The sequence below is a fragment of the Cuculus canorus genome, chromosome 1 (assembly GCF_017976375.1).
Source record: "Cuculus canorus isolate bCucCan1 chromosome 1, bCucCan1.pri, whole genome shotgun sequence".
Classification (NCBI taxonomy): Eukaryota; Metazoa; Chordata; class Aves; order Cuculiformes; family Cuculidae; genus Cuculus; species Cuculus canorus.
In genome coordinates, this window is record NC_071401.1 from 162,588,882 (window position 1) to 162,608,231 (window position 19,350).

The window sequence follows — 19,350 nt, forward strand, 5'->3', positions numbered from 1 at the left end:
ACATCCCTTAGCTCAGTTAAAGCTTCAGTAGCTTCCAGAAGCTATTCTCAGATACTCTTGTGCAACTGCACAGAGAAAGGGGGAGAAATGTCAACATGAGAGCTTCCATTAAGATAATTAATAATGTGATAGGTCTAAGATAGCATCGTTAACTTGAACCACACAAAAAATCTTTAGTAAATGTAAGAAAGTGAAAATAATCTTTTGCAAACATACGATTAAAGCATACATAAGAGTGTTCAGGGTGGAAATGTAGCTGTATAAGCCTGAAGGCTAGTATTTAAATCATTGGTATTTGTAAGTATGTATTTTCAGTTTTTATCTTCCTCTTTTACAAGTCATTTTGCCATTTTGCATTTGCTTTCCTTTGCATTGATCACCTTTGTACTCCTTCTGCTATGAATAATGGTATCTATTACGTGGGTCCTTGCTCCCAGTACATTTTGGTTTTCTTTAAGTAACTTCTAATGAAATTCAAATTGATTCCCAGAACGTGGTCCCAAGGGAGTTTCTACACAGAAAGTCTGAATATGGCTATATATTGGGTTTACTTCCTGATTAGAAGTCGTAAGTGCAAAAAGCTAAGATAAAACTATGGTTTAGAAAATGCACACTACCAGTGTTCTCAAATTCAGGCTGCTAGAGGTTTATATTAATGCAATGTGCTTCACATACAACTATTTGGCAGTTGCAGCTTCCTGTTAAGTACCATGCCCTCTCTGAAACACAGATGATGAATATTTATCAGTTCCGACATGTCATGGGCCTCCTTTGCAGAATAATGTGGAAGCTGCCATAATCTGATAGTCCTTTGCTGTCACAGTTTATATAGGTCTGCTTAAGTGCTTAATTGGGAGGTATCAGTGGACAACATTTTTAGTATGGAAGTCTTCACTTTTTAATTCAGCTCCTCTCTTCAATTCTTCCTTGACCTTCCCTCTCGTTAACTTCTAAGTTAATAAAGTTTCCTCTGACATTGGAGACAGAATGGGAATGAAATTACTAGGATGATGAAGGATTTTATTCTCCTTTACAGACAGTACCACTTTGATGCTACTACATGTTTTGTGACTTCCCTCTTGCTGTCTTTCCTCTGGAGGGAAATGTCCTCCAAGGCATTTGATAATTTTAGATTGTCTAATAGGAATGTCAGTTTTAGACCTAAGGCCTGTACCTCTCCAAGCATTTTCTGTAAGGCTAAGTAAGGATATCTTTATATAAAGAGCATAATTTGTAGCTCCTAAATTGAATAATTCAGTAGTACACCATTTTCTTGGAATCATAGCATATGCGGTGGAACAAGATTTAGTGACGGGTTGGGACATGCGCTGTGTTTAGTGCAGTACAGTAGAAGCAAATGAGTGGAGTGAAGCAGTTGGTCCTGAGGATTCAGCCCCACACTGAAAACTTTGTGGGGGTAATGCTTCGGTTTAGGTTTGTTTCTCTGGGCCAAGTGCCTTTTGCAGTTGGAGCACCATTAGGTGATCTCTGAGAGTGTGTATTCCCATTCAGTCCATTGTGCCCTCCCAGACTGCTACTTAACGTGAATCCATGATAAATACGTGTGGTCTGGAGGTATGCCTCATAAATGCACTCTTAAGCCCAAACTAAAAGAGCTTACTGATTTTAGTGTCCTGCTATTGCTCAGGACTAAACCATGCATTTCTTTTTCCCTGCACTCTCCTTTTACACATAGGCTTTGTTCCTGCATTTCTAAGTAAAGTCCTAGAGCATACCCTGTTTAGATTGGATCAATAAGACTAATTCAAGACCTTATTTACTAACTAAGCTACTCAGCAAATCCCCTCCCATAGATTTGTCTTTAAGAGCCTTTTAGAATCACCAATCACATAGCAATTCATGAGAGTGTCTTCAAAATAAGTATGTTGTATTTGCCCACAGGAGCAGAACAAAGAAATACCAGAAAGTTGACACACATATTGATTATCCTTAAACCAATAGCTTTTCCTTGATCGCATAGCTAAATATTGCTTGTTTCAAAGCACCCCCTTGTGCGGGCACTGGGTAAGACAAGTTGTACAAGAAGCTTCTGGCTCACTGACACCTTGATCACTTGGTCAGGATCTGTATTTTTCTTGTCACTCACACTCATGTGTCACAGAGGTCTTTTTTTCAATGAATCGTGTCAGAAGACCTCTCGAGGTTTCAAACCTTGACACTAAACCTGATTAAACTGCTTCTGTATAGGTGGAGGTTATCTTCAAACTCTAGATTCCCTTTATTGTCCATTTAAAGACTAGAAAAATTAAATAATATTAAAATCTTGCATATTTGTGAGGAAAGTCCAACTGGAATTAACCAATATGAATCTCCAGAGTTAGCCACTGTACAAAATCAACAAAGTTCGTATACTGCCAGTAAGGTTTTTATAGATATTATTTACAGTTGGCAAAAAGGCCGAAAAATTAAAGGCTGTAGACTTGAGTCTCCCAAAGTGTCTAGTGGCTTTGGCCACTTCATTCTAATCTGTCCACCTTGAGATGACCTAATAGAAAACAGGTTTTTAGAAACTTATCTTCTTCTGGAATTCATCTCCCTGGGCTGTGCCATAAATTAAGGAGCAAAAATAGGAAAACCCTGAAAGACTTTAGTAGTTTTGGAAAAGCGTGTCTGTATTGTGTAAAGTTATGAATACTTAAAATTATTTAAGTGATACTTTTGAAAGGAAACAAGCATTACTTCAAAGCCAGGGATAACTGTATGTTTCACTTGTCTTAAATCTAACATGTACATCCACTGCTGGCAGTATTTGATTGGGCAATCTCTGTCACTGGCAATGTTCGGATGAGCAATCTCCTTGACAGAAATTGTACACTTTTATTGAGGAAAAAAAACCATCCATTCCTTTTTGCTTTTTCAGACTTCAGTGTTTAGGTTGTTTTGTAAATGTGTAGATTTTGGGTTATCCCCTTTTTTTTTTCATTTGTTGCTTATAAAAAAGGAAGCATATTTTCTTTGAAGAGATAAATAAGGAATTCTGCATAATTCTTGGTGTCTCAGATATTAATTTCATGATCATTTAATTGCATCACAAGAACTACTGGGTGGAATTAAATTACGAACAGATGAGAGCAGGCATTGCATTATGTAAAAGAAGCTGAGGTATCTGCAAGTATTTCAAATGCTCCCCAAGGCACCCCACATGGCTCACGCTCCAGAGAAGCAAGGCGGCAGTGCCAGAATACCACTTTATACAACAGTTTCAGCACAAAGGGACCTGACTTCATTAGCTACACAAGCTTTTTTATCTGTAGGATGCACATGTATATATCCTATTAACACCCACATGCCCTGTCTCCTCAGTTCCTTGGTTCTCTCAGCTTTCCTGTGTTTCATGGGTCCCTTCTCTCTTTCTTCCCATGGTGCCATCCTGCTGGCAGAACCCATTTTTTTGATATTCCCCATATTGACTGGCATCACGTGTCAAGCATTACTGACAAGGCAACAAAACAAATAGACAATAAATTTGAGCACAGCATTAATTTCACATTGACATAACTCCCATAGATTAATTCAGATATATAGTGTTACATAAATACCGTTTCAGGTGCGAAGTGTCTAACAGACTAAGTACACGTGAAGTTTAGAGTATAAGAAGAACACACATTGCCCGTGAAAGGCGATGGTTTTACATTTGTGAGGGCCAGATGAAAAACAGTCAAAAATTTGTAGGAGAGTCAGTTGTGCTACAAACTGTTACCACTCGAGATTTGAAGACAAAATGAAGTCATTAATGCCTGAAGTACAGATTTTAAGTTGTCATAAGTGCAGCTCTAATGCAACTTTAACTGCAGAATTGCTGCTGCTGACTCCATAAAATATATCCCATAAACAGCTGCTAATCTGTTCACTGTTTGTCTTTTAACATTCATTTGTTTAGTAATCAGTTCTCATTTGTTCTACATATGGTACGGCTTCCGTTTTATAGCAGCTGCATTTAATGAACATTTGAAAGCACAAAAGTATTACAGAAATTATTGTTTAACTAATCTCCTGCATTATTTTTCTGTCTGTCACCAAGGGCATTTGAATAAATGTTAGGAATATGGTCATTAAATTTAGAATAAGAAAGATGTAAGTGCTTTGTCTTCTTCCAGAAATGGTAATTTGTAGTGGAAGTTCCTGTGACCATGCTTCACCCTCTGCCTAGCCCCTTTAAGCAATTAATTTTCTTCATTTATACTCTCCATTCCCTTCTGTGATTCAGTGACGTCAACATGTCAAATTCGATTCAGTCTTCAGTTTTGCTCTGTATCATTTTAGAGACCTTTAGGTAATGTGCTGAGAGAATATCTTGCAGACTGGATAGACTGAGTGCATTCCAAGACTTTCAGAAAATGACAGTTTACAAGATGTAAAGTTTCGTCAGGTGTTCTGGGTACATGTGGGTATCATTGCTGATTAAAGTTGATTTGTATGAAAGTAATTCCTTTCTGGATTAATTGTGTTTAAGTGTCATCTTAATTCCTTTTTTCCAAAAACTCTGGTCTTTAACAAGACCATTTTATCATCATAAGTGTTCTCTGTTATTTATTCATGCTTTAGCCACGTCCAATACCCTGGACTGAACAGATAAATGGAACATACAGTTTTCTTCATAGGAAAGTGTAGGTGAGAATGCAGCTATGTAGTGAAACGTTGCCAGCATTAGGACACAATGATCGATAGGACAAATGCTCTTAGGCTGGACAGACCTTTGTCCTTGGTCAGTCTGTACTGGTGACCTTGACCCGCATCTATCGTGAGGAGTGTGCGAGTCTGTCAAGTGCAGCAGTGGGCATAAGAAAAGGGCTCTTCATTAAAACTGACTGCTTGGATCAGATGCTGTTCCAGAAAAGGGAGATTCCAAGTCGGTTCCATGTGATTTGGCCACAATGCCAGGTGGGTTGGGGCGGTGATTAAAGAAGGAAGGAAATAATTTCCTGAATGTGCTGAGCATTTTGCAGATTTGCACGGTGTACTTTGGACATACCATTTTCAGATGGTTGATTAATCAAAATAGTTGCAAGAGAGTTTGCTATGTGTCTCCAGGCATGTAAATAGATATGTGTGTTAAATTGGTGTTGTGTGTGCATGTGCTCCGTTGGGAGAAATATACAATTGATGACAAGATGTTTTAGAAAAGATTTCAGGTATTTCTGCAGGACATGTTCATTTAAAAAGGTTTAACTGTGAGAGAAATGCACTTGTTTCTAAATTTAACCCTACTAACAGTTTACTGCTTTCTTTTGTGTGTGTTTCTTTTTCTCTTCCAGTGCCACCTTGGGCCTTAATAGCCATAGCCATAGTTGCAGTACTATTAATCCTTACCTGCTGCTTTTGTCTCTGTAAGAAATGCTTGTTCAAAAAGAAGAACAAGAAGAAGGGAAAGGAGAAGGGAGGGAAGAATGCTATTAACATGAAAGATGTTAAAGATTTAGGGAAAACCATGAAAGACCAGGTAAAGTACTTCTCCTTTTCTTGAACTCTTGAGTTGCGTTTAAAGGGTTTGGGGTTTTTTTATGTCTATAAAAAGTTCTGCTTGTTGCCCCATTAGTGGCTCTGTGAGGAGGGGACTGATTTGCAAAATCTTCTTGGTGGTATCAAGTTTCCCCGCTCTTCTAAAAAGTGAGCAGGTGTGTAATGCCTCATCTGGAAGAGGCAAATTCATTGAGAGTATCTTGGTTGTCCCAAAAATGAAGCAAATGTGAGCTATTTTCATTGTCTGTTTTCAAAATTTTGACCAGGACCTAGTACAGTGTTTGCATATCTTTCTAGCAGTATTTCTGAGTCTACATGATAAACAAAAGCAGATCTGAGCTCTAAATCTGCTTTTACACGAAAGCCAAAGTTCAGCAGATAAAGAAACAACAGTACAGAACTAAAAATGAGAAGCAGAGAAACAAGTGAAAACAATCGAAAAGGAAGAGCCTGGATGCATTCAGGACAATAATGTTGGGAGAATTATTTATTCTAGAGAGGAGGAGATTAAAGATAACAAGCCATACTTGTATCTTTAAGTCAACTGAGTAACTTGGAGGAAAATATTAGCATAATGCCCTTTGAGCAGCATCATTTTCATAAGGGGAAAAAAAATTCAGAACTGCTTCTTGTAAGAGAAGCAGAAGGTTGCAGGTCCTAATCCTCAGGGCCACAGACTTAACTAATGTGTTCCTAAAAGAGAAAGAAAGCTTTTTTCAACAGGGTTTTAATATTGTCCTTCCTGGAGCAAGCTGTTCATAATAAGCAAAAGAATGGGGAAATAAATGTGAAGTACCCATGTGTTCTCACTGTATTGCCAGAGTTCCTAAGCTAACAAGACAAAGGGCTGTATTTTTCCAACTGAAAGTACTGAAGAGATTTAAAGAACTGCTTTGCAAAAGCTCCTCAGTAGGAGACAATAACTGTAAAGAAATTGCTTGTCAAATCTGTGCACCCAGAACTCCTTGTAAGGTTGAGCCAGAGCAGTCTAGGAGCACTTATCCAGCCAAAAAGAGAGGATAAAAGCTTGGTCAGGAAGGATCAGTTCCTTCCGCAAGTTGAGATCTAGTGTATGAAGAAAGTTGGGCTTAAGAAAAGTGGATTAGAAGTATGAGCTGAAGCTGGGAACCAGAGGACTAGGGTCGGGTTATCAGGAACAAGATCCAAGAAAAGAAGCCTAGAGCATAGTAGTTAAAAAGGCCCATGGAGCAGTCCAGAGCTAGTGGTGAGATGCCACTGTACAGTGACGGAACAGCCACCACTGTGGCTCATTAGCCAGTCTTAAGAATCCTGGAACAGGTTAGCATGCTTCTCCAGGCACATAAGACATAATAGGGAAAGAGAAAATTCAGGAGAGTGTATGAAGAAACCTTGCAAGTCTGATGACAAGCTACAACTGGATCACTTGAGCGGAGCCTGAAAATAGCTCTGATAAGGGGAGGAAAATAATAAATAAGCTTCCAAGGTACAGAGCTATCAGAGCTATTTCAAGTTTCCATTATCAGACAACAGGAAAGGTTTTGTTGTTGTTCAGCAGACAATATGGAAAGAAAATAACTGAAGATCCAGTTGTTTTATTCCTGTTAATGCTACTCAATTGCACTAGCCAGTATTAAAATGTTGATTCATTAGAAAGCAGTTAACTTTTCTAGTCTATATACTGCACCAGTTAAATAAGCCTTGGCAAAATTAATTCCTTCGAAACTGTATGTATCAACATTTTATATTGACCACTGTAGACACGGTCATCATCTGAGTGACAAAGGAAAGAGTGAGGCTTGATCTAACACAATCTGTTTTGGTTCTCAGAGCATAAGTACACGTTGCATGGTTGCAGCTAATGAACTTCACACCAGTTGCCCATCCTACCGTACTTGTCTATCTACATGTTAGAGACAATAGAAAGCTTATTTCTCTACAGCCTTCCCAGACTGCCTTACCACAACTAAGAGAGTCTTGCACAGGCACAAAAGAGCAGACAGCTGGAGAATGTTGCATCTACGTTGCACGTGGAGCACTTTAGGTAGGGCCCTGGCGTGCAGCTTCAGCCTTGGTTCCACACTGACACAAGACAAATTCACATCTGAAAACAATCTCGTCGGTACACAAAATCACTAATGTAGATGTAGCTATTCCAAGGTTAGGAAGATTAGTGAGGCTGAGCTCAAAACCAGCAGAGCACAAATTTTGAGTTCTCCCTTGCAAAAAATATTATGCTGATTTTGTTTTTTCCTTATGATTAATGTGAAACAAACTCCTTTTCTTTAAGCACTTTGATTTAGCATTTGTAGAATGCCTGTATTTGATTTATAGACATTGTTCTGAGCTATTAAGTAATTGTGAGATATTTCCCCCTCAGCAGTGCATGGAAAATCAGATCATCAATTGTTGGATTACCCTGGGCTACTGTTAGCCAACTTTTTCCCATTGAACCAACAAGAACTGAAGAACTGTTTGATTATGCTTGTGGAAAAATTCTTGAGATGTTTGCTATGTTCTACCAATGATAACAACTCTAATACTTTGTTGTAGGATAAATAATGTGCAATTTATTGATTGATATTTATGTGGAATTTGTTCTATATCGTGTAAGGCCATTGTTGTATTTACAGTATATTATTAAGTGTTTTTAATTATATTCATTAGGACCTGGATAAATGACCATGGATTCTTGGAAAATAAATATTTTTACATGTAAAATTACATTATGTAATTAATATTTGGATTCATTTTTATCTTTTTCACAGGAAAATTTGATAAAAAGCTGAATTGTGTCTCTTGTCTACAGAGAGCTCAAACTTTGAAATGTTGCATAGTTAGACATTTAAAGATGATTCAAAGTATTCTGCATCATTATTTAAATATCCTTCTGCCCAAATACTTCAGTATTTAACGAATACATTTTGTTCCACACACTTAAATCTAAGCAGGGTAGATTCTCAGGTGATGTAAACATCAGAGCTTTAATAAGTGGATGCATCACCAACTCTCCAGCCAAGCTTCCTCTTCACTCCCTGGGATTTCAAAAATAGGCTGCTCAAATTAGCCCCTGAAATTCAGACTTATTAGTCTGATAGTGTACAGTTTTAAGTCCTTGGCATTCAATAACTTTTACCAATTTAATTCATACTTTCTGAAATTTTAGCCGTTTTCTTTTTTTTCCAGTATGTTAGAATTTGTTCTAACAGTTTAATCTTGAATGATCAGTACACATTTTAATATATCTAAATGAACTCAATGCAGTGAATGCTAAGTGTAGGATCTTTAAGCTAAAAGAACTGAACCACTTTAGGTGCTTTGGCATAAAGCAGAAAGGGGAAAAAAAAAAAAGAATGCCTTTTAGGTCTTTAAAGAAGCAAATTTTAATCTTAAAGAAAAAGTAATTGAAGATCAAGATGTAAAACTAATGCCATTATAAAGGGCAGTGTAAAGATCTAAAATGTTGTCAAAAAACTAAAAAGCTTAGTTCAGTCCTTGTTAGTACTGAACCTGCAAGTGCTAATTACCTTCTGTCTTCTACTAAGCCTGCTTAATAGCAGTTGATGGGCACTTGGCATCTTGCAAGATCCTTGTTCCCTCGGCACACAAAACTAGTGTAGCGTTTGGTAAATTGGAAGTATCAGCTTCTGGAAATGCAATTTCCATCTTACTCTGTCTTTGTCAAAGAGGACTTCTGACCTACATGTACTCATGCTGACCTGCACATCCATGCCAAATCATTATAGAGCCACATAGCTTGACATAGTTAAAGATCCTTTTGACATACTCAGTCTGCTCAACAGTCACACCATAACTAGATATTACAGAAAGTGGAATAATTTCTTTTGTCTCTGCTAGAATATTTGTGCATCAAAATGTCCACCTTCCTGAACACAACTTCAAATGAGAAGCTGTTTATGAAATGATACAGATCATGAGCAAATGTAGTTGAGGTAAAGTGGGAGATAAGTTGAAAATAAGATTAAGTTTTCAGTGTCCAAACCCATTTCCATTGCAATCAATGCTTACTTTTTCGAATAAGAGTATATGACTTCACCGAGAGCCACTGAGATAATTAGGTTCCTTCTAGGAGAGGCAAATTGTTAATGAATGTACTGCTATGAAACGGTCATTTCTCCATGGTTTTTACTAATGTTGTGTGTGGATGTTTTAATTTTTATTTCTTCCTTCTATGTCCTCCTTGTCTATGTTGTGTCTCATGACTGTTCTGGATTGTCACTTGCGGTAGGTTTATTTTGCTATTTGGACGCACCTAGACTAAAGCTCTGATACATATAGTCTTCTGACAGCTGTGGCTCCTCAGCTGAGATTTATATGTAGTAGCTTTGGTATACACACCAAGAGGCTGAACTAAATTGATTGGTCATTTTTTTGGTTGGATATGTATCTGGAGAGAGTCTAAAAGAGGGTGAAAAAAAAGAGGTTGTTATTCTTTCTGTAGTCAAAATATTAAGTCAAACTGTACTAGAAAGCTAAAATTTAAAATTGAAAGGCACATTAAAATAACTTGCTAATTTTATTTCTTTTTTGTATAAGTGTCACCATATCAAAAGTAAGTGAAAGTAGCATGTATTTTTAATGTCTTAGTTTCTAAGTGTTGCTACAATGATTGGTTCTTCGTGAAACTTGCTGTGGGGTCTTGCATCATCTTAGTACAGTGCCCACACTTTAAGTTCTTAATGTTCCATACCAAACTCTTTTAAGTGATCTTACTCCAGACTTCTCTTGGTGCAAGTGACTGAAAATAGCACCAGTGTTTCTGTGAGATCTTCCCAGCACAGTTTCGCCTTCATAACTTACCAGTCTCTGCCATGCCCCTGGTGGCTCCCACTAATTTTTCTTTAGGAAAACAAAACAAGCCCCCAGATGCCCAGGTCCGGAGACACTGTAATAGCTGCTGATTTATTTGGCCTGAATTTGATGCATTGGTACCAAAAAATTCTTGCCTAAGCTCAGCCTGTGGGCTGAGGGAAGGAATAGACATAATCCTTCCAGTCATGAACAGTGGCACTTAAAAAATTACTAAAATTTAGCCCTGTTGCTTAGAGAATAATTGTTGTGGTGGTCTGAACATTTTATTAGGTCACAAAGCATTAGTGGAGAAAGAGATTTAATAGCTCAGTCCTTCCTCATTGCATCAGGCTAAAACACTGTCACTAATGAAAGATTTTTGGCTTACAGTGAATACATCTGTTGGGTGAAATAAGAGATTTGGAATCGAGTATGTGTACTATGACCTGGAGTATGAGGCTCAGCTGCTGACTGACTGTGGCCTTCAGTCAGCCATCTGACTTATTTGCATATTTGTTCTTCCTTTACATAGGCCTTCCATTTACATCGCAGTTATGTACCGACTTAATCAGAATATTCTGATTAGTGTTCAGGCATTAATAGCAATGAAATATTGGGCCTTTATCACGAAACATGATATTGAAAGCTGCAACATATCATGGTTTTCTTAGGCTGTTTCACCATATGATTTTAGCTGTTGTACAGTAAGCACTCTTACTCTCATATTAAAAAAATGCTGAAGTAACAAGCTTGTTAATTTTAGGCACTGAAATATTTCAGAAAGTCATGTGTGAAGCATGAAGGTGGTAACCAAAATGAAGCAAATGAAATCCACGCTGACATCCAGAAAGCCTGGATTTCATTTGAACGAATCCAAGCCTTTACTGCCAGAAATAATCCAAGAGTATCTTTTTGAGGAACAGGAGCTCTGTTGCTGGCAATGATCTTTTCTTCTCTAATGTTTGCTCTTGTGCTTATTTGTTTTCCCAGTGGAATGCCTAGAGAATAGTGAGTGTATTTATTCCATGATGCCACCTCTCTTGGTCTCAGCATGCCAGTTCCCATTTGTTGGCATCTTCAGCCCATGGTGACATGGGTCAGAACCAATGGGAACAAGCCTTTCTTAGAAAACAAGCCCAATAAGTATACTGTGGCAGTCAAAATATATTGACTGAGCTCCATTTCTACATTAATTCAACTTCAGGCTTGACCAGTCATCCTGCTTTTTCACCTGCCTCAGAAGGGAACTGTGTAGGGTGCATAAAACTTCCGGAAAAATGTGAAAATAACATGTTTATGAAGATATAGTGTTAAAGATGAGTGTTTGTGTTCTGCAGTGTTTTTTGAAAAACAGTTTTGTAACTTAGATTTATATTAGACTTCAGAACCCTGAAAATATGGATGCGACAGATGTGAGTCACAAGACCGGGCTTATTTGCATTCCTCTCTTACTCTCAGTCACTCCCAAGAAAACATAGGAGCTTGTTTTGCAAGCTTCCTGAGTTTCTTTTTCCTCCTTTTTTTATAAGTATTTTTCCTGTAAAATAATTCACTTATTACTTTCATTTTAATCTATTTTATTGTTACGATGATATGATGATATGGATCTTAATAATTGTATTACATGCTTTGGTTTCTATACTGAAGGTCTTGCCACAGGAAGCTTCCATTGTCAAGGACATTTCTTTCTTGTGTTCTCTTGATTAACAGGCCAAATTTTGAATTCCTTATTCAAGACCAGATTCTGCAGGTTCCTAATGAGTGGTGTTTAAGAACTATGCAATTATTCCCTAAATTAAGTGACATTCTTGAGGCCTTTACCTGTATCCACTGATTATATGGAGAGCTAAGCTCTTATACTAAGTACCTGGAGTTAGTGGGTATGGAATAACCAACAACAGGAACAGCACTTCCTATCAATGAGGTATACATTTCAAATCCTGTTGTGGATATTTAGTTGTTTACTTTTTTTATTAATTATGATGAATAATAAATTTGAATTGCAAAGTAACCTTCAAGCATGAGACTATCAGATATTTGATAAAGTCCTAGTCGGAGGATGGTCTTTGCCATTTCTGTCCTAAAGTGCACTTCCATCTGGCCCACTGCCATTACTTTGAGGAGGATGAAGAACAATTGATTGACCGTCACACACCAGCCAAGCAGCCTAAAGCTGCCTCCTACTCACAACCTGCTACTTAGCACAACCAAGGAACTGCCATATGGGAAGCGGGGGCAGAATACGCTAGCGTACTTGCAAGAGTGCTTTCTTCTTTTTGTTCATGTGCCTGGGCCCTGAATTCAAAGCAGAATCCTGGCCCACAGGATGAACTTCTAAAATAGGACCCCAGGCTGAGAATGGCTGCATCTTTTTTTCAGTAAATAAACACTGGCTACAGGAAAAATAGGTTGATTTGGGGGCTTGACAGCTCCAATTTGAATATATGTATTCACATTTTCCATTGAACACCTCTAGTATTTGCTGTATTCTTCTATCTTACCAGAATAAATTGCTATTTTAGTACCTAAACAAATCCGCGAGCTCTTAAGCTGAACGTGATGACCTCGCGTCATAGAGCTCCTGGAGAAAGAAAGCCTTTTGAATAATCCAACAGACCATTTAAAACCTGGATAACAAGCAAGAAAGTAATGTCCAGGCATTGCATGCTGGACACAGCAGGGTCTTGCTCATTCTGTGCCGCGGTGTGGCCCGCTGCTGGTGTGTGAGGCAAACACTCTTAGAGCAGTAACGACTGAGTAGATTTCACAATGACCAAAGCCTGGCTCAGCCACTGGAAACACATGCACGACATGCTCTTTAAATTGATTCATGGAGAGAAAGCAGATGCTGAAAGAATGAGATGCTGCCTCTCCTTCTGAGGGACTCTGATAGAAAATGTGCTACAATTACAGACTGTCATGTTTCATGGTAGAGAATTAGTCAGGAATTTTTAAAGGCTTTTCTTTTCCCCTGGGTTAAAAATTGACCAGATCAGAATTATCGTGTTCTCAAACATGAAAGAAATTGAGAAGAAGTTCACCACCATTAGTGGAAACAGAACCATTCCCAGGTATGGAGGAAGCATTGCCTTTCTGGTAGATTTATTGTTGGATGTGGCATAGAACATTCTTGCTACAAAACAATATTGTTTAATTCCATTCAGCTCAGCGGGCATTACACAAGCCTGAGGACTGGGCATCATTCAAGCATTAAAAAAATATCCCCTTCACATTGTGAACAAAAGGAATGATTGATGGGGCAGGTGGAGATGGAACTCAGGATGGCGGCGTGCGCTGTGCAGCAAATAAACTTACAGCCTGCAGTCAGTGTTGTTTTCCTTCCTAACATCTACTTGCTTATTGGTAACTTGTTTCCTTGAAAGTGGGGCAATAGGCTGCTCCGTGAATGGAAGAATCCTAAAATCTTTGTTAATAAAAGTGTTTCTTTGCATATGACAGTGAAAGACGCTTTGTTTGCAGTCTTAAGTAGCTTGTGACATGAACTAGGCATTAGAAATGAGACATGATGATAACTGAGAGTGGAATCAAAGTACCAAATACACCTTCATGGGTCTTTGTGCTCTCCTCATGACTCAGACATGATTGTGGCCTCTGCCTCACTGCCCAGGGGGCAAAGTACACTTGCTCCCCCAACAGCTTTGCTACCAGGAGTCTCACATCAGTTTGCTTTCCTGGAGCTTCTTCACATGTGGAATCTGGAGGCAACCAACGGATCAACTGTGCTAAATCTCTTGCAGACCTCCTTGATCTCTACACGTAGTTTTTGGGAGGGATTAAATGAAAGTGTACATAAAGCTGTTTGGATCCCCAGAATCTATCTTGTGGTTTGTGGTGGATAGAAGTGGGGCAAACCCAGTGACAGGGTGAAGGGCTTTTGGTGGAACTGAGCTGGAAGCGAGGGATATTCACAGTATCAGGAGGAAGTATCACTGGAGGAAGAGGCTTTTGTCAGCTGGAAGAATGGGAGAGAGAGGAAGCCCAGTATGTGTAAAAAACCTCTGCAAGTTGTGAAGTTTGCAGAACTGCAATTATGAGCAGTTTTGTTTTTACTTTCCTTTTTCTAATGCAGAAGATGCAACTGAAAAGGAATTGAAAATCAAGCATTTTCCTTAACAAACCAGACAAAAAGAGACTAAAACCACTCTTATGTTACAGAAGTGAAGAAAAAAACAGCAGATTGAACTGTGGATTCCAGATTGCTATAATATAGCCCTGTTTGCTGTAGAAACCACTGCAGAGTACATAAGCTAGAAAACGGTTGACTAAACACAGCACAAAAAAAAAAATCCTAATGCCATCTGTAGATTTATGCCTGCACCCTTGGTTAGAACTAGTTACAGAGCTTGTTCAAATGTGGTTTAAATGAGAGATTGCTCAAAAATGCATTTTGTCTTCCAGATGTAAGAAGATGTATTTTGTATATTGTGTGACAACACAATGTGCACAACATAACTTTTCTTACTTGCTGATTTCATTGGGTGTTGATGTATCACCTTGTAATGGTTGTATTGGATTAGTACTTTTTTTGTACATTCCCGTACCTCCTTACTTATAAGCCTATGTTTTTTCAGATACTTATAAACATGTAAGAGGATTGCTGTGTGTTTCTGCATATGTTACACAGAAATTAAGAAACCACTTGAATAAACAGTCATCCAAATTAGAAAAAATAAATCTGGCCTCCAGCAGAATGTAATAATGTATTTCTCTGCTGTGTATTTAATAGAAAATGCATTTTAAATGTCATGGAATTAAAAGAAATATTAGGAAAGGAAAGACTTGTATTCCTCTGCATCTAAATCCAGGCTTTCTGATCACAGTTGTGTCAGCTGAAGATGCTTGAGGAAAACGCTGTCTTATAATTAAAAATATTTTATTGTTTCTAAAAGCAGTAAAATATAGCTGCTTCTTTTAATTGAGCATAGCGATACAACAGTAATACCCAATATAGTGTGATATAGCGTGCTATAAATCGAGAGTTGCAGTACTGTTCCATTAAATATTGATCTTTCAGAGAATCTCAATACAAAATGAAAATCCCTACAGGGTGTTTCAAGTACTTTGAAGGAATACAATTCTTCTTCCTCTTTGGAACTCAGCAGCTGTATCAAACAAGAGAAACTTCTGTGCTTCCTTTGACTCAACTTCTTCTTGAAGCAGTGGACTCTAGATTGAAAGCAAATACCTCTCTTGGTGGTAAAAATTATTATGCACAGACTGCTGTAGAGAGAATAATTTGTCATTTCTTCCCTCCCTCAATGCCATGACCTTGGCCAAATCTACACGCCATCTCCTTCTTAGTGTCTCTTAGGGCTTCAGTGTTTCTAGGTCAAGGTCATGAGTAATCATATAGATCCTCAGCTGATATGAAGAACATGCAATGTTTACTATCCCTCCTGGGAAATAGCTTTCACCTTCCAATAGGCATCTCATAACCTGTGGAGAAAAGTTTTCCGATCATGTAATGTTTTCTGCCTGCATTCAAAACTCCCTTGCAAGAGGGATTCTTGCATTCAAAACTCCCTTGCAAGAGGGATATTAGCTTCCCATTATATTTTCCATAGTTACAGTAAGAACTTCTTCATGGTTAGTTACCCACAGCTCTGGCATCTTCAGATTGATCAGCTAAGCAGATAGCATATAATTTTTCTAGGAAGAGTATGGATACATAGGTTGCCTTAATACAAAAGTTAGAAATTCCTAATACCTAGAAATGAACATAAAGGTTCTTTTTGCATTCTCTCTTTTTTTTTTTCCCTGAGACATGGCTGTAGGATAGTTCCTCTGAAAGAAAATACAGGTCAAAAGTAGGTAGAACAGCAGAAAGTACTTATCCCAGAAGCAATGATATGCTAGAGCCATTTATCACTTTTCTGTCTTGGAGTCCTCTGTTAGGGCAATACAAAGATGATTCAGAGCAGTGGGTCTTGGAGTTAACATCCCACTCTGAGTTATTGCTTCCTGTTATCTCCAGGCTTAGATAAATGTGGTTGCTTTGGTTGGATTGAGTCACATGGGGTTTTTTTGGTCTCGATCACAAGGCCTCAAGCCTTATGAGGTGAACAATGAAAGCAAGGTGTTTGGCACAATCACATCATCCCATATCCTGAAATTCCTCTGCAGGGGCTGTTCCTCAGACAGGCTTTGCTCCAGCACTATCTTCTTGCCATTGAACTTGTCACTGTTGAAGAGTCACACACTTGTTGTACTAACAAAATGTTGTGCTACGGCCAGGGAGCTCACTAGCAGCTTAGTGATTAAAATGTCTCAAAATGATTTTCATTTCAGGCAGTTCATCCCTTCCAAATAGAAATGGTTTAGTTCAAAATGTATTATTCTTCCAACATCACAGGTGATTCCCATCCACTATCAACCTTTCCCACAATCTAATCCAGGTACACTATAATTTATGTTCCTAGTAAAGCATCCATCATTCACTAACATTCAGATATTTAACTCTAACCTGGCTCCGCAACTTGCATAAATCGATGTTATTGCATTGATTTCAGTTAGCTGTGCCTGCTGAATTTCTAGCTTATTTCAGAAAGTAGAGAAATAATTGCTTAATACTGTACAGTTTTAAGTCTGACCTTTTGAATTTCTATCTGGCTTCTGAAAAATAACATTTTCTGACTCAGAGATCAATCTTTTCTCTTACCACACCCACACAACTGTTGCATGGTCCCTGATGCCTTCATGGCTAAGTGAGAATATTAATGCTTTCACATTCTTTCTTTCACCAGCCACCATCAACTGTGGGTATAGTTGCTTTTCAGCCTTGCTGTCTCTTTGGATACAGAGCTCTAGCTGCAGCCTGTTCTTTATATATGCTCTGGGTTTCTTCAGCCCACCTCACATTGTGAAAAAATGAAAGAACAAAACAAATTTTATTTTTGCGCCTGGTAGTCTGTTTCTGCAAGAAGAAACTCCATACAGAAGAAACTTTCATCCAGATAAGGCTCTTATATAACATGCAAATAACAATTCTGGATGAATGCCCAGTATTGACTTCTTTTTTTCACACTCTCAACTTTATTTTCACTTTTTCCACAATTTTTCACTATTCGTCTCATTTCCCCATTTTTCAGTTCTTACTCAGGTAAGAATCTGCTGGAATAAGATCTACATACTAGCTGTGGTTCATATGGTCTAATAATTGTACAAATTCCCTTTTCCACAGTGCAAAGATTTCTGCTTTCTGGTACAGCAAAGAAACAATTACATCTTTTAGTATTTTAATTGTGATAAAAGCTAAGGTAACTGCTGTGTCCTTTAAAAATAGCAGGCTTTATGCAATAGACAAAGCTGTAAGCTCTTCTGCATATCTTTGTTTTTTGTGTTTCTTTCTAAGCAAACTAAAATCAACTTTCAATCAATTTGGTTCAGCCAAGCTTTATAGCAAGAATGAATAAAAAGGAAATTATTCTCGGGAGGGAGCGAAACAGAGAAATATGCATTTGCTAATGGCATGGTGAAAACTTTGCTTCCATATTCATTCTAAATAAACATGAAAAATGTTTGGCATATGATTGTAGGAAGAATTCGTCCACCGCACATGCTCTTTATCATAGTAATCCTACAGAAACATGTTGCCAATTGCAAACAATTCACAGCATGCACAACCAGGTTTGAGATTGCTGAGATATTTTTAAGCTGAATGAATGTCTGACTTTGCTTATGTAATAGCATGTTTGCCTCCTTGTGCCTCTTTAAGAGCAGTGTGAGCCCAGAAGAATTTTTTGATATCGAGTTGGTATTTTGTTTCTACTTTCAGGTTTTATAAAAATTGTTGCTTGTAATACTACAAGAAGCTTTCTTCCTACTTCCATTGCTTGCTTGCTGATTTATAACATCTTCTTGAGCAATCTAAATAAATAAATATGTACACTGCATATTTAGATTTCTGCTGTCATGCTTGCTTTTAATGGCTTTAAAATAGATTTCAGGACACTTTCTATTTTAAACTGGTGCTTAGAATTCTGTTTGCCTTATTTATCAATATTACATTCTTTCTTTCTAGGCTCTTAAGGATGATGATGCTGAGACTGGACTGACTGATGGGGAAGAGAAGGAAGAACCCAAAGAAGTGGAGAAACTAGGGAAAATCCAATATTCTTTGGATTATGACTTCCAAAACAATCAGGTTTGAAACAACCAACCTGTAAAACTTTCTTTCTCTGTGTGTGCAAGGGGAGGATGAAATAATACATTTAATTACAGTGGATATTTCTGAAATCCTTACTGCTTGCACAGAATAAAGGGAGAAAGCAAGACTGAATATTCATGACAGAAGTATGACTGAATTGGTATTCAATGTACTTGGAGTTTATATTAGACCTTTAATCAGAATTGAAGACATAGTTTTATTTAATGGTTATTAATAACTTATATTAAAGTGTCACCAGTCAATGTCAACACTCATTGTGTGATGGAGTCTTCAGGCAGACAGTAAAAGATAGCTTCAGACTTCAGGTAATTAAAATGTAAGCAAACAAAACATGGGAAGAAAAACAGAGAGACATATAGGAAGTTGATTCATTGTGGATCTTTCAAAGATTGCCAGGGTTAGCTTTCTCTCACTTCGTCAAGTGTGCGGCTTGCCTCATTAACTACCTGCATCAGGTTCTGTTGCTCTCAGTGAAAGTGCACCTACTAGCCAAGAAAATTTTAGTTTGGCACAAAAGTTCAAATAAAAAGATCTGTCCCTAAAAAAAGAATAGGAAAGTTGAACAAGAAGAATCTCTCCAGTCAAGGACTGATACTCCTTCAGTACCCTACTCTGAACCTGGTAAAACTAAACTTCAGCATACTTGCCCAGTTTTCAGCTGGAATAGACACTGCAATGTGATGTAAACCTGGAATCAACCTACCTAACAGGCCTGGCCATATCCTGAACTAGCTCTTATTAAATTCCCCTCCTTGATCTCTTGCTGTGGTTGGGATCGCTTTAGTTAATTATACCAATTCGCAGCCTCACATTAAAAGACATTGTGCTTAACTTAGCACTGAAGTGCACCAACACATCTGACTTCTCCGCTTCTACTTCATTTCTTTCAG

The 19,350-nt window shown here is 38.0% G+C and overlaps 1 protein-coding gene across 4 annotated transcripts in view; it reads left to right on the forward strand.

Moving 5' to 3' along the window:
* SYT1 (synaptotagmin 1) overlaps positions 1–19,350 on the forward strand; it is a 350,955-nt gene that overhangs the window by 251,030 nt on the left and 80,575 nt on the right. For 3 of the 4 annotated variants that reach the window (XM_054064261.1, XM_054064260.1, XM_054064259.1), the window contains exons 4-5: positions 5,277–5,461; positions 18,314–18,436. In XM_054064261.1, coding sequence (XP_053920236.1) covers positions 5,277–5,461; positions 18,314–18,436 — 308 coding nt within the window. The remainder of the gene's footprint in view (positions 1–5,276; positions 5,462–18,313; positions 18,437–19,350) is intronic. The other variant, XM_054064263.1, reaches the window with a different exon arrangement.